Source organism: Lathamus discolor, chromosome 6 (genome assembly GCF_037157495.1).
Source record: "Lathamus discolor isolate bLatDis1 chromosome 6, bLatDis1.hap1, whole genome shotgun sequence".
Classification (NCBI taxonomy): domain Eukaryota; kingdom Metazoa; phylum Chordata; class Aves; order Psittaciformes; family Psittacidae; genus Lathamus; species Lathamus discolor.
Genome location: NC_088889.1, coordinates 86,227,173 through 86,242,730, shown reverse-complemented (window position 1 = coordinate 86,242,730; position 15,558 = coordinate 86,227,173). Strand labels below are relative to the sequence as shown.

General features: G+C 48.1%; 1 protein-coding gene across 1 annotated transcript; it reads left to right on the top strand.

Annotated features, from left to right (window-relative positions):
- Positions 1–422: 422 nt before the first annotated feature.
- On the top strand, positions 423–2,415 carry LOC136016785 (cytochrome c oxidase assembly protein COX19). The gene is given in 4 exon segments (XM_065684444.1): positions 423–641; positions 644–734; positions 891–1,002; positions 1,901–2,415. Coding segments are annotated over 4 exon segments (495 nt in total). The 5' UTR covers positions 423–437; the 3' UTR covers positions 1,989–2,415.
- The last annotated feature ends 13,143 nt before the right edge of the window (positions 2,416–15,558 follow it).

Below are 15,558 nucleotides of genomic sequence, written 5' to 3'. Positions count from 1 at the left end.
GGGTCCTCAAACGTGGGTTTTAAGTCTAGACCCGGCGCTCAGCGGCTGTGGGTGACGGGCTTGCGGTGGAGGGGCCTTGAGCACACGCTTCTGGGTGGAACCAGGAGCCCCTTTGCCAGGGCTGGATCCTGTATAAACTGCGCTGCCGACGCCGGGCTCGCTTTCCCCCAGATGAACAAACGCAGGAGGACAAGCCGTGTTCCCTGCCCGTCGGCAGGCTGGCTTCCCACAGCCATGGCTCTCACCCCTCGCATTCAGAGCCCTGAGGTGCGTGAGGACCGCAACAAGGTTTTTATGAGGAGGAACCGGTTTGTTTATTACCAGCAGCAGCCGACCGAGCCGCCGCACCGCACCGGGAACGCCACCGACCCGACCCCAGCGGCCGAGCCCACCCTGACGGGCGGCCGCAGCAGTGACATCACTACTATCGCGTTGCCATGGCGGCCCCCCTCTCCCCAGAGCGAGGCTCTCCGGTTGCCATAGCAATGCGCACGCCGTTTCCGTGGCGGCGCGGCCGTGGTCACGTGCTCCGCTCGATGCGCTCGGCGCTCTGGCGCCGCTCGGTGTCCGGTTGGCCCCGGTGGCGAGCGAGTGACGGGAGGGCTCTGCTCCCGGTCCCGGTCCTGGTCCTTTCCCCCCCCTCGCCGGCGACATGTCCACCGCCATGAACTTCAGCAGCAAAAGCTTCAAGCCGCGGCCGCCGGACAAGGGCGCCTTCCCGTTGGATCATTTCGGTGCGGTAACGGGGGCCTGGCCTCCCTGCGGCCTAGCGCCCGGCCTCTTCCCTGCGCCGCTTCCCCTCAGCGCCGCGGGTTGGGGTGGGGGGGGGCTGTGGTGCCGGTTCCGCCGCCCGAGCCCGGCGGTAGCGCGGCCCTCGCCGTGTCTTGCAGGGGAGTGCAGCGCCTTCAAGGAGCGGTTCATGGAGTGCCTCCGCGACAGCGGCTACGAGAGCGGTGCCTGCCGGCAGCGCGCCATGGCCTACCTGCAGTGCCGTATGGAGAGGTACCGGCGGGGGGGGAGGCGGAAACCCGTTCGTGCGACAGGAGCTTTGTGGCCTTGTAAGAAACGGGTGCCCTTGGTGGCGTCAGCGGTTTGCTTGGCTTGGTTTTGATGTGTTGGAGCTGCCCGGTGGGTTAATGCAACAACTGCAAGACAGCTGCACAGCCAGCTTTCTCAATGCGAAGCTTTTTTGTTATTACTACTTTCCTAGCTGTGTTTGTAAGTGAAAAGTTTAACTTGTTCCTCAGTTGAAGTGAAAAAAGTATCGCTTTTCAAGGGGTGTTTCTGGCCTTGCATCGCTTTGCGGAGCTTCCTGCACAGTGCTGAGTCAGGGAGCTCACTGGGACATGCACAGAGGGCGTTATTAAACGCACTTAAATACAAGGACTTGCATACACTGCATGGGTTGGTGATGAGGAGGGCTGCAAATCAAAACCTATCTGAAAATCACGACAGCAAAGTAGAGCGATATCACGAATGCTGTTCTGAGCCACATCCACTTTAGAACCTAGTAAATGCCACGAATTCAGGTAGAGTTTTAGGGACGTCTTCGTTAAGTCTCTAATTATCTTTAAGTCTCTTAATTAGGGATAACCAAGAGCCAGGTCAGTTTATGAGGAAACTCGTATTCAGTATCGAAAATCAGGAAACAACACATTTAATTGGAAAGCTGCTGTTAAGGAAAAAAGAAGTATCCCTGAATGTTGCTAACCCCCAAACTGAAGTTTCTAAGGCTTTGCCAAGCAGCAGTCGCTCTGGATCTGTGTCTTGGATTACTTTAGAGTAAATAATACTAAATGAAATAGAAAATTAATAATACTGAATTAAATAGAAAATTATGGTCTTCTCTGGGTTATAGACTCTGTTATGCGAAATGTTGTTTTCTTGTTTTTTACCATAGGCAACTTATGGCTAATGAACCACTGGAAAAACTGGGATTTAAAGACCTGATAGATGAGAAATCGGAAGAAAAACGTGAAAAGTCCTGATGAAGATGGACAGCTTTACTCCTCGTGTATGGAAGGCATAACTCTTAATGTAGTACATATTGTACATTCTGTTCATATTGCAATGGGAAGTGTTTCCTGAAGGAACCTTTTTCAAGGTCTGATTTTCCTGAAGATCATTTTTTAAACTTATGAGCAAAAGTACTGCCTTTGTCTGCTTTCTCCAGGTATTTTTTCTCTCTTTTAATTTCTTTAGCCTACTTTTAAAGAGCCATAAGAACCCGGAGAAAACAGTTATTGTCTGCAGTGTTCTCCATATATCTAAGAACGGTGAACTCTTACTTTAAAAAGATGAAACAAACCCCTTTATTGTATAGATGTCGAACTACAGATTAACCTTACGTGGACATTACTAATGTGCTTACAGCAGTTACTTTTCAGGTGGAAATAAAACTGTTGTCCTTGCGAATTGCTTTTTATTATATACTGCTATTTATCCCCATCTTCGGGGTAATTTCCATCTCACCCTCTATAGTGTTCTTGGGTACTGGGGTGAGGGGTTTTCTTTCAGTCTTTTAACCTTCACTGTTGTTGGGAGACGATTTCTAGTTCCAGACACCAGTCAGGAAGTGATTCTGGTTTCATTTGCCAAGCCAACAGTAACTAACTTCACCTAACTTCATTTAGCTGAAATCTTTCATGATGAATATATTTGTTTCTTTGAGTACAGCTGCCATATGTGGGGGGGGGTTAATGTCTTTATGGTGACATCAGTGTGGAGAGAGGAATTGTATTTATTTATCTCAGTAACTGGTATTTATTTGTGTCTCTCTCCCATGTAAATGGGATTGGATAATTTTCTTCTTTTAAAAGTAAATGTTTTATGTCAAAACCCAGGGTAGATCAAGACTTAGCTATCTAAGAAATACAGTATTTCCTTCCAGAACAGGTAGCTGCACCCATACATAGAGCAGGTAATGCAGCAGGCCGTACAGTAGGTGAGCAATCAGGTCAGAGAATGTCCTTATGATCTCTGATATTAATACTGAGTTCAAGCCAAAACAGTGTAGCCTTTTAGCCCCCTGGGAATATGTTTCAAGCAGACAATAAATTTGTACATTCTCTGGATGTACTTTCCACTAATCCCTGCCCTGTTCCTCCTGTTTGCAGGTTTTTTTCTCTTTTTAACCCAGTGTATCATTTCTCTCTCTCTGTATCTGGCTCTCAAGCAACAAGCTTTAGGGTCAGGGCCTGCAGAAGCAATACACACACTGTTTGCCAAGGCAGTTCTTTATTTGGTGTCCTCTGTTTGATGCATCTCACCTTTACTGCTATCTACTATTACGGCTTTTGCTTCTTTCCACTGTGCATCTGTTCACACACGAATCCAAGAAAGGGTAAAAGAACATTTTCTGCTCTTCATATTGATGGTCGGAGCTGAAATTTAAATTATTGTTGGGGTCTAATCTAATTGAACACTCTGCACGTAGTTCGGAGCAGGTTCCTGTTTGAAGAGATTGTTCTTGTGCAGCTGCCTATTTTTATTCTGCTTCATTCTACTATTTAAATTATATCCTTTGGTAAGATTAGTACACTTATAGAAAAGAAAGCAGAGATTTTATTGCCGAAACAGATATTAAAAGACATTATATTAAACCACTGAACAAGAGTTTTCTTTCAGTGATACCAAGTAAGAATTAAAATAATCTCCAGCATCTCAGAAGAAAGAAATCAAATTTCAGGCTTCTGTGCTCCCTGAATATTACAAGGTGAAGTGAATCCTGATAGGTATGAAAGAACCACCACCAGTAGTGGTGGAGTAGTCTGGGCTGTTGTCAGTGGTAGTTTCATCTTTTGGATACTGCTTTGCACCGTCATCTGGCCAAACAGCTACTGCATGAATTGTGTGTTTTTCCTGAGACAATTGATACTAACTGTGATCTCCAGGTTATTATAAAGTAAAAGGGGTGAAGTTTGTCTTGAATGATTGAATTTTGACTGTTAAGCTGGAGTGATAGCTGCCATTAAATGAAATGTCTTGGACCACACACTGAAGGAGGGACCACTGGGGACTCTGTAGTGACCAAGGCCCAGATTTTGGACCTGCTGCAGGAGGGATGTTGTTGGAAAAACAGTTTCAAAAAAGCTTCATGGCCTGCTCAAGTGAAAAGTGCTTTGTCCTGCTTGTAGGCTTGGAGTCCCTCTGTAGTGTGTTACAGTGACATCGCCAGCAGGACCCTGTGTAGCCCAGACTGACTGTGCTGCTGAGCCGCCAAAGTGGCCAGAGCACACTTCATCCTTCACAAATAACAACAGAATTAGTAACTGGGAACACTGAGGTGACAGTTTCGTACCTTTCACCGACCCAAAGAGAACATCCCATCCAGATCCATGGGCATATTGTGCCTGCCTCCCAGTACTGTCTGTCAGGCTCACAGCTGTCACCTTTATGCCAGGACAAGGGGTAGTTCAAAGCTCAGGGAACTGGCAGGGGCACGCATTTCCTGGCTGTAGGGAATTAGCTTGAGAACAGAATATGCTTAGTGGAGCTGTAAGGTGAGCTCAGAGCTGGTGAGGGCCATCAGCTGGTCTCAGTTGAGATCTAATGCAACGGAAGTGGTGAAAAAACAAGTCTTTAATCAGTGAAGGACCGGGGGTCAAACAATTTTCCCAGCTTGCTATATGGGACAAGTCCGTGCCACACCAGGGTCATGTGGAAGAAGAAAAGTCCCAGAATGTGCCTCAATTTATTCCTGCCAAAAGACATAGCACTAATAAAAGCCTTTCCATTTAAACCTTATTTATTTTGGGTTTGCTTGTGGTATCCAGGTTTGTGCTCCTTTAAAATGGCAGCAGTGTATAAGCCAAAGGAAAGCTGTAAGTCCATAGTTATTTTTCCTGTTCCTGTATCAAGGAGGAGCCCCTCCAGCAGCCTGCCACCAATTTGAGAAAATCTGTATTCTGAAAACGCTGAGCTGAGGCATCTGCACTACAGGGGAGGCCGTTTGTCAGTGACATAGATTTCTTCATGGAGCTATTTGGTGCTGATGAGCCTCTCTGCTGTGTGTGACACCAGGAGCAAGGTAAGTCCCACAGACCTCCATCAGTCTTTGTGTGAGAAGCCTGCCTGTGTGCTCCCTGCACCACTGCTGCCACCAAGCACCACCTGCTGACAGACTCTGGGAGCTGAAGATGTGCAGAGTTGAAAAATAAGGTTCAGATAGGAGTGATGTATGAAGTGCCAGCCTGGATGTAATTGTGCAGGTGTGGAAATGATAGCCAAAAGCAGGAGGAAGTGTTGACTGTCGTAGTAAAGATCTGTGTAAGCTGTTAACACAGTAGTAGAAATCTATAAGTGAGGGGTTACAATTTTCCTGCAGCTTTTCTCCAGCAAAACCTTGTTCACACCAACTTTAGGTACCCTGCTGCTTGGCATCCTGTCCCAGGGAGTCCCCAGGGGGTTCCAGGTCAGCAGAGCTTTGCATATTTGGCATTCAGGAGTGCCTTGCCCACACGTTAGCCCTTTCTTTGCTCAGATTAGAATCCATTCAACCACAAAGAGCTTAACTTTGATCACTGCAGTTATTTACAGAGAGAACATTGCTGCGAGCTAACCGTCATTATGTCTTCCTGGGAGACCTTGAGCTATGGGTGTCTCTCCAAACAACTGCAATGACCTGCAGAACAAGGAAGAAAGGGTTTAATAAACATTTCCGAAGCTCTGGGTGTTCTTTTGTAGAAAAGCTTATACAAAGAGAGCCTCCTGTGCTTGCTGGAAGTGGGCCATGGTCCAAAGTCCTTTGTAGAAGCACAATGGGCTTGTGCCTCCATGCTAAGAGAGGATTGTTGCTGCATCTGCCACCAGGAAGTAGGATACCTGGTGCAGCAGAAAGGTTTCATCTCTCTGCACCCATAAAGCGAATGTTTGTGGTTGTGCACAGTTTCAGGCAGGACCAGCTGACCTTCACGCTTGGTCCCCTTCCAGAGCATTCTTCCCAGCTTGTTCTGCTTGCTTCCAGGCCGTGGAAGCCCTTGCAGCTGGGCATGATGTTGGGTGAGTAATCACCCACTTTGTTTTCTTTGCAGACCACAGATTTGCTGGCCCCTGGTGAGTAACTGCCCTTTGTGGTAGCAATCAAAATAGCTTTTACTTACTGTTGCTTTTGTAGGTTAGGCTTAACCAGCTCAGTGGGAAGGAACTAGGGTCAGTTAGAGCACCTCCTGAATTCCACCCTGCTGTTGTCCTGCTCCAAGTAGGCTTGGAGAGCAGCGGGAGGCAGTGCCACTTCCACCAAGCTGCTGGAGCTAAACCTGGCACATATGAGGCTGTAACAGAAAGAGCAGCCTGCTCCCTGTACAGAAAGCATCTATAGCATCACTTGTTGCTGTAGGATCTGAAGAGTGCCTTTAGTGTTCTGGTTCCACTGGAGAGCAGTATGTTTCTACATTTCTTACCCGTGATTCTTGGGAAGGGAATGATGCTTCTGCTAGTATGCAAGAGTGCAGTCATTTCTAGTAACGTACCCAGTGACCCCAGAGGACCTTATGTACTTTTTGGCCTGGAGATCACTTGTGGAAGAGATCCTTCTGCTAAATTCAGAATGTTGCATATTGTATCAGATTTCCCTCAAAAATCAAAGCTTTAACTCAGTTAAAAAGGAATTAAAAAGGACATTTGGAAGGGCACATGCAAGAGTCCATTTCCCCATCCAGCATATTTCAATGGAAATTGGCTGTCTGATTAATCTTATTCTGGTTCTCTTTTTTTCTCTTAATGGTTCTGTGACTAGCTGACAATGTTGCATTTCCATCAGGATGCAGCAGATTTTCTAGCTTACAGATTTCAAGACAAAACGCCTTCCTTCTGGAAGGAAGGTGCCATATGGCTTGAAATGCATAATTGATCACTGCCCAAAATAGGAGCTTCATAGAAAGTCATCTAGAAGTCTAATGCATGTGTGCAGAGGACGATAAACCTTGGCACGGTTTTTGTTTCCTAGGACTGGTGATGATATGGGGACAGGTTTTTATGGCTCTTCCTAGAGAGTCTGACATTTGTGCTCTCTAGCACTGGACACACTGTTTCACCATTGGATTGCTTATTCCCACTATTCCAGCGGATCTTAGGACTTGCATTAGCAGGTGCATCGATCTTATGCTTGCTGATTCCTGCTGGGCTTGGCTGAATGAAAAACACCCCAGACAAGCCTGGCATTCACCATATAGCCCAACAAAGGCTACAGTTATTTCTCTGAGTGTAAAGCAGTTCAGGTGCATTGAATCTGGTGGGCTGAATCCAGCCCTTACTGTCCAATGCTTCCCAGCCTCTGGTGGGAGGTGAAGCTGTGTCTTTCCCAGCTCCCACACAAAGCAAGGTAGGATCCTGCTGATGTGGGAGAGATGTTGTGGCCTGTCTGGCTGTGTGTCCTGCTGCCTGGTAATGAGTAGTACCTTAAACCACTCAGTATTGTAGCTGCTTTTCTGTTCAGGTCCTTATGAATTATGGCAAACTCTCATAGGAAGAGAGTAGCGGAAAGCAGCCTTGCAAAAAGAGAGCAGGGGGTGAAGAAATCAAGGAGACTTCCCAGCTTTTAACTTCACCTTCATGCTTTTAAGAAGCAGTGAGGGATGCTTCTGCAGCCCCTCTGAACAACTGAGCCCTTTTTAGCAACCTTCTGGGAGCTGACGCTCTGATTTCTGGAGGATTTCTAGTTTCCTCACTGCTAGCAAGCCCTGCCCAGCAAGAAAGTCCTCATACACCTGGCTCTGATCTTGCTTGCAGAGCTGATAATCAAAGATAGCAGGGAGGGAAGGCACTGGCATAGGAGAAGACGCTTTGCAGGGGAGTCAGGCCCTGTGTTGTTTGCTTAGTTTATGTTTCTCCGTTAATCAGACCATGTTCTGGGCTTCAGCAGGGTTTGGAAGCACTGAATCTCTCCTTTCTGGGCAAGGTAGGAGAACAGTTGCAGTACAGAATCTGGGACACTCAGGACTGCTCTGAGGATTTGATGCAATGCTGTGTGCTGCAGCCTGCTTAGAGGAGCTGCCAATCTGGAGAGGGCTTTTCCCTCTGGGTTGCTCTGACAGCCCCATGGTAGCATGATTTGCTGGATGGTCAGAAGGATTTCAGCACACTGAGGAAACTTTTTTTGGACAGGCAGACCCAAATGGGAAAACATTCTCTTGCTGCCACTCAGGAATTGCACAGAAGCTGCGGATCAGATCAGTGCTGAGAAAATTGCCAGTAACTGAGTATGCTGAACCAAGCAGGAGCAAAACCCCCCCAGTGGTAACTGAACCTTCACAGCCCCATGAACAAGCACCAAATAGGAAATCCCAGGGGTGTAATGATGCTGGTTGCTTTCATTGCTGGAGCTCCCTCACTCAGATTTTGGTCTTGAGTGTGGATGTGGGAGCTACCTTGTGCTGACTTAAACCCATGGACTTAGCAAGCTGTCTTTACGCCAGTACTCACCACCCATGGCTGCAACCCAGCCCTTACAGAGCACATACTCCGAGCTTTGCCTGTTGTCTGGCACATCTCTGGCATGCGTGTGCATGCTCAGAGCGGTTGCTAAGGTACCATAAGTGTGTGTCCCTCTCTCTGTGCATTCAGATTGCTGTCTGATGTAGAGGAATACATGTACTGGGTCCATGCAGGCCTGTATCTGTATGGGAGAGCACAGGCAATACCATGGATCAGGTGTTAACAATCTGTGTGAATGGTACAGGTGAATGGAGTGTGGGTTTTGGTTTAGTTCCCCCTTCCCTAAACTGTGCTGCAGAGCCTGGCAGAGAAACGGGACTGGCCACTGCTGCCTCCTGGGGTGCAGCACAGAGGTGCACATCTCTGGCAGGAGAGTGCATTCTGGCCTCCTTGTATGTGGAGATGCTCAGAGTATGCATGTGTAGCACAGAGATGTAACAGGAACTGGGTCACTGCAGGGCTTTGGCAATAGATGTGCAAGTTCAGGTCAAAGGGACAGAAATGCTGAGTTCACTGGCTGCTGAAAAAGAAACATGGGTGAAAATTGAGAGCGTGTCTGGAACATCTGCCTCCATCCTTTCTGCGTGCATGGCAGGAGACTTGCAGGTGTGATGGTGCCAGCTAGAAGGACTCATTTGAGCAGAGAGATAGCTGGATTGATGGCTTTATTTCAGCTTATTTTAGCAAGTAATAGGCAGGGGTGATGTTTATCACTGAAACTGGAGCTGGGTAGTACTTTAGATCACAACTCTAATAGGTCGGACTGACTTAGACAGTAAATCTCTTTAGCAGCACTAATAACAGAGTGACGGGTATAGTAAACCTTCTATTGCGGCAATAGCCTGGTCCTGCTGGGACTTTGACTCCGGCTGGTGCTTCTGCTCTGGTTTGTTTATTAAAGCTCCTTCACAAAAGTCACCTGGGTGGATGCTCCAACTCAGCCATCGAAATGGCTGTTCCTCTGCCATTCCCCACCCTGGCTTGGGCTCTTTTTATAGCCTGCTATAAAATTGTTTATTTTTGCACCTGTTTATAAAGGCTTTTTGGCCACAGGGGTCTCATGATGTTGTTTTCATGGCTTCTGGAGCAGAGCCGCTCTGTTGTTGCTAGAAATAATTGCTGTTAATTAATTCTTTGCTGATTTTTCTTTGGCAAAGCATATTGAAATAAACAAATAAGTGAGCAGCATGATCTACATCTCAGTGTTATGGGAGCTTTTCGGAGGCAGGCAGTGGCATCCAACCAATCCCACCAGCAGCCAGAGGAAAGGTAGGACATGGTCCTCAGCTTTCTATGGACTGAGTTAACTGGGGGAGGATCAATTACCATCTCCAGCTGTTCAGCAGCTTCCTTCAGGCCATCATTTCTAATCTCTTTCTAGAGAAAAACCACAGCTTTGTTTCCATCTAATGCTTTATTCAAGTCACAGCTGAGCAGTGTTACAGAAAGTGAGGTGGTCTCAGACGTCTGAGCTGGACCGGCAGCTGAAGGCAGCAGCCCATGATACAGGACTGACTGTGGGAACCTATAATGGCACTATTTTTAATTCTGTGCCCTTTGGAAATGGTTTGCCTTCTGTCTGAGGGACTGCGGCTTTGCTGCAGAGACTTCCGGATCAGAATCAGCGTGCTAGGCTTCCGCTCCTCTGTCCTATGGTCCTGCCTATGGCATCTCTGTCATATTCTCTGCACTGGACCCCTGGCAGGAGCAGCCACTGCTTCCCAGGACCCCCAAAGTAGGCAGCAGTTAGCTGGGCTGCTTCCATCTCCACCCTGCAGCAAGACATCATGCAGCCCAGTCTCCGGCTTGAATGTCTCCAAGCCGTTCCTGGAAGGATGAGCCATTTGAGCCAGGAAGAGATTAAATTATTGGAACTGAACAAAAGCAGTTTCCATGATAAGTGCTTGCCCTGTGCTTTGCACGTCGAACCTGTCATGCTGCTGCCTCTGACTCAGACTGAATTGATGGTGACCTGCTCTGAATAATTACTTTGACTTTTCTTGGAGGAGCTGATACCCGGATGTATGAAACTCTTCACACACGTTGGCTTCCTCCATACAGAGCTTCCCCAGGCCTAAGTCTTTTAATTAGTATAAATCAAGGACAGTGCTAAAAGCAGTGGTCTCTCACTGGTGTAGGCGAGTTACTGACTTCATTGGTCTAATTTCATCTTCTCAGAGAGCAGAAGGAAGCCTGCCATTAGGCCGTAGAAATCAGCATAGCTCCAGTCGGGTGCCTGGTGGCTGCTATGGAGCCAATTCCGCCAGCTGCCCCCTCCACATCAGATTGTACGTCGTACGAAATGGGTTCAGTACAACAGGACTGTTGCAGCATGTTTTTTCTTACGCTGAGCTTTCTCTGTGTGTGTGGAGCAGATGTACAAATATCCAGCATCTTCAAGCTGTCAATTATCCCCTCGCTCTCTAGGATGTCTCTTGGCTCCCAACCACTCCACCAGTGACTAAGCAGTCCTTGTGACCACATACCAGTGCCGAAACCAGCCCACTGTTGCAGTGAGCCTGGCCAGAAAAGAAACTGAAAGGACATCCTGAGCACATGGTGGATGGGATCAGAAAAGTGGCTGGAGCTGCTTTCCTTTGGCTGTGATGCCGCTGTGAGAGAGCAGCTCTCAGCTCTACGAGGTTGCAGAAGCCTACAAAAACTGGTGTTTAAGTCAGTCAGCAGGGAGATTTTGCTCTGCACCCTCTTCTTGTCCCCCCTTCTCCCCATTTCTTCTCGTTCACAGAGGATCTGTGTGATCTGGTGTGTGTGATGTTACCTGCATGGCTGTCAACTCGTGGGAGTAAAGGACTTCCCTTTTTTTTACACTGCTAACACTGCAACAGAATTAACCACTATGCAAATGTAATAAAACCCTGATCTGCAAAGAACTCCGCAGCGAGACACTTTTAGAGCTGCACGACACCTTTTCTTCTCTGAGGGCTGGTGCAGGTGCAGAGCAGCTCTGCAGACCCAGGCTTCAGTCTGTTATTGCTGCACCCTCACATCATTTTCTCTTGCATCATCCTCTTCAACTTGACTAGCACATCCTAACCATGCAGAGGCAGTGAGCGTGCTTTTCCTGCTCTACAGGAGAAAAGTCTCACAGGGTCCAAAACAAAGCAATTTGCTCAGATTCAGAGAAAGTTGGCATCCGTGTCAGGTTCTCAGTTTAAGAGGTTTTAAACACCCTGCTCTGAGCTCTCTGCTTTGTGGCATTGCTCCCTCTGAGCTGTAGCCACTCTTAATTTAACTGGATAACCCAGAAAATAAGATATCCACCTGTCCTGGGTTCAGCAGCAGCAGTCATTTTTCTCCTTCTTAGGAGCTAGTACAGTGCTGTGTTTTGATTTTCTGGCCTGGGAACAGTGTTGATAACGCCGATGCTTTCAGTTGCTGCTCAAATGTTTGGTCTGGCCAAGGACTTTCTGAGCCTCATGCTCTGCCGGGGAGGAGGGGAAGCCGGGAGGAAGCAGAGACAGGACACCTGACCCAAACTGACCAAAGAGGTATTCCGTACCACAGCACGTCATGCCCGGCATGTAACGGGGAGTTACCCGAAGGGCTAGGACACTGCAGGGTTGGACTAGGTATCGGCCAGGGCTCAGTTGGGTAGGGTGGGGCGAGTTATCGGTCAGCTGGTGTTGAGGTGTTGTATTCTCTTCCCTTGTTATTTCCCTTATCAATATTATCATTGGTGGTAGCAGCAGTGATTTGTGTTATACTTTAGTTACTAATCTGTTCTTATCTCAACCCGTGGGAGTTGCATTCTTTTCGATTCTCCTCTCCGTCCCTCCGGGAGCAGGGGGAGGGCAAGAAGGGGGGGAGTGAGTGAACGAGCTTTGTGGTTGGGTTTAAACCACGACAACACACACATATATATATATATAGGATATATATATATAGGATATATATTTCTAGGATGTTGTTTTCTTTTTCTTTTCTTCTTTTTTTCTCTTGTTTTGAACAGGACAGGAAGCCATACTGCAACAAAACCTGGCTGCTTTAGCGTGGGTGCGGGGGGTCAGTGCTATGGCTTGTTCACACAACTCCCCATCTGCAAGACCTGCCTCCCCTGTGGTGCTGAGGAAGCCTAAAGGATCCAGCCTGGTGTATCCACTACTGCGGAGAGTTTTGCTTGAATGCAGTTGCAGTGGTGTGAATTATTGATATTTCTGTTAAGGTTTGCTGTTCGCACACGAATTTGTGATGCTTCCCCGTGTTATGCTGTGAATGCACTCCCAGGTCACATAAAGGGCTGAGTTTAACACCCTTTCACTTGCACGGTTGTGACACTGATTCAGCCATTTCAGGGCTGGGGCTGCAAAATTAACCAAAAACCAGTGTAAACAGCTCTTTCCTAACAAAACAAGCCAGTGCCAGGTGAGAGGAGCTAATACGGAAGGGCAAGGAGAATGTATAGTTGTGTCTGTGCATTTTCAGAGCATCACCACAAAGACAATGAAAAGATTTCCAGGAATTTCTGAGCCTCCTTTGCCCTGACCTCAGTCTGGCATTTCCAGAGGCTGCCCTTGCTGCCACCGTACTCAGCACCTCGGGAGAGCGCATTAATAACATCTGTTTCTAAGGCAACAACCTTGCGATCTAGAAAAGACTGAGTTGAAAGTGTGCATGTTTGCAAACAAGCACATTTCACACATCAATATGTAAGTATTTATATACATATGTATATAAATTCATATCAGGCTTAACAAGTCACTTAGCAGTGGGGAGACAGAACGCATCTGAATGAGGGTGATGTATTGACAGTGACAACCGGTCTCCAGAGAGTTTGGCCAAAGACTTTGCAAGAAGTAGGGGCAAATTCATTAAGCATTCCCTGATAGGTCATACACAGAGGAAAAACGTGGGGAAAAGCTCAGATGAGGTGTTGGCTCCTGTGGACACGGGCAGGAACAGTCTGACAGGGAGGAGGCTGAGCAGTGATGCCCATCAGCTTCCCGGGAGTCCCCACCAGCCCTGCCAGGGCAACCTTTCTCCTTTACCCTTAGTGGGATGGAAAACTCTGATGCTGCCCCTGCTCTACACCAGGAATCACAATCTTCAGGAGCCAGTGTCCATCAGGAGAGCCTCACTGCCTGCCCTGGATCAACACTGCTGGTTGGCTCTGGAGCAACACCCAGCCTCTTAACCTTGGATAAACCAGGGGTGAATCTGTGGGGTTACCCCTGTACACGTGAGATTGAACCAAGCCCTTGATATCCCACTGAACAAAAGTTTGTCTTTGATTTTGGCTCACTTAGTTCCAGCTTTTCTCTCTCTGTACATGTATCTCCTCCACCCACTGGGCTGCTTGTTTCCCAACGTGAAGTCTAAAGTAATTGTGATGGGACTTCAGTTCTGAGAACCACTGTTGATCAACCCTTGCTGGCCCTGTGCTCTGCTCTGTCTGTCCTTTATGAAACGCTCCCCTCATCACTGACAACAAGCTCTGTTATATTTGATTTTATTACAAGATATAAATTTCTGTCTGCAGCCCTGGCTTCCAGCACATGGAGGAGAGACAGAGATTGCCTAGCAACCGGCAGAACAAAAAATTAAAGAGAATCAATAAGTCTTAATGGAAAGCTAAAGAGAGACTTTAAAACCAGTGCCCTTCCTTCCTCCCAGCCTCTGCCCTCGGTAAGCTCATGATGATGCGCAGCATCCTGGCTATTGCATGGAGAATTCAGCAAGTGCATGTTCTGGAAAAGCCGGAGTGCAAATGCAAACATAACCTAACCTGGACTTCAGTGAAGCTCTGATCCTGTACGCATTTACACTGACAAGCTTGAGCATAGCACGGGTGTGGAGGATTAGGGCTAAGATACTGTGCTGGGCTGGTGTTACTCAGTGGATGGTAGAAGTCAGTGCTCTGTTCTGTGTTAGCATTAGTGACTCGGAGGTTGAAGAAGGTGAGGGTCTGGATGCATCAGCTCAGCTTCTCCACAAAAAGCCCAGAGGATGATGCCTTTGGTTAGCACAGGAATGAGTTTCCAGACCTCATCAGCCTGCACGTGTAAAACGAGCAAACCCCAGCCTGACGCGGAACGCTGCGTAGGGTCAACAAGGAACACTGACGTTAGTTTAAAACAATCAGAAATCAACTCAGTTGCAGTCCCTTGTCTGACAGCACAAAGGTCATCTAGGAGAATGTCTGCCAGGCAAGAGGGCCATTGTAAACGTGCCAGACCATGATCCTGCCCGTGTTCAAGGGTGTACACCATTGTCCCCCACATTGTTCCCTGAATTCTGCTCACATCCGTGTACGGTTATAGGATCAAGATGGTGGTTTGGTTGTGGACGTTTCCCAGGAGCACCCTCCTCCTGCAGACACTGGTGCACGCCCCAGGAAGGAGCACAAATGGCGTGAGCTGAGCCTGCAGGAAGGTGCCCTGCTTTGTTGGAGGAAGCAGAGATGGACCATTTGAATGGGGGACTTTCATTGCTGAACCAAAAACCTTCGTGTAAGCAGAGCTGTATGAACCATAGGTAGGTCATAGCACCATTGCAGATGCCTGTGACCCACTCCTGAGAGGAAGGTTTCAGCAGGGGTTAGGGCAGCAGCCCATGAGGCACAGCTCTGAACCCCTCCTCAGCCAAAGGCTTCCCTCATCACCACCCTAGGTCAGCCTCTTGCTCTTAGCTGGTAAAGCAAGGACAGGAGCCTTGCCCTGTAGGTGACAGGAAGCACAGCCACAGTGGTATGGGGAATTCTGTCCCTGTCCTTGGGGTGTTTACTCCACCAATACTCCCTTGGCATCATGGAGGGGTGTGAAAAGTGTGAGAAGATGCCTGGGGGATAGTCCTGCTGAGATGCAGACATGGAAGGTGGTGGTGAAGGAGGAACGTTCTGGAGTGTGGGTGGGTACCAGTTAAGCACTTACGAGTATCCCCTAACGATGCTAATCTAAAGAAATACCCCCAAAGCACTGCTCTTGGACCCATCGGTGTGCTGGGGCAGTGAGACCCCATCCAGCAAGGGCTGGGGGGCTGCAAGCTGCAACCTCCTGGCCCCCATATTCCCCACTGCCACGCCAGCTCCCAGCCCACGGGAGAGAGCATCCCCTCTCCGGGCACCCCAGATCAACGCCGGGAGGGGACCGCTTGGGGGCTGGGATGCCC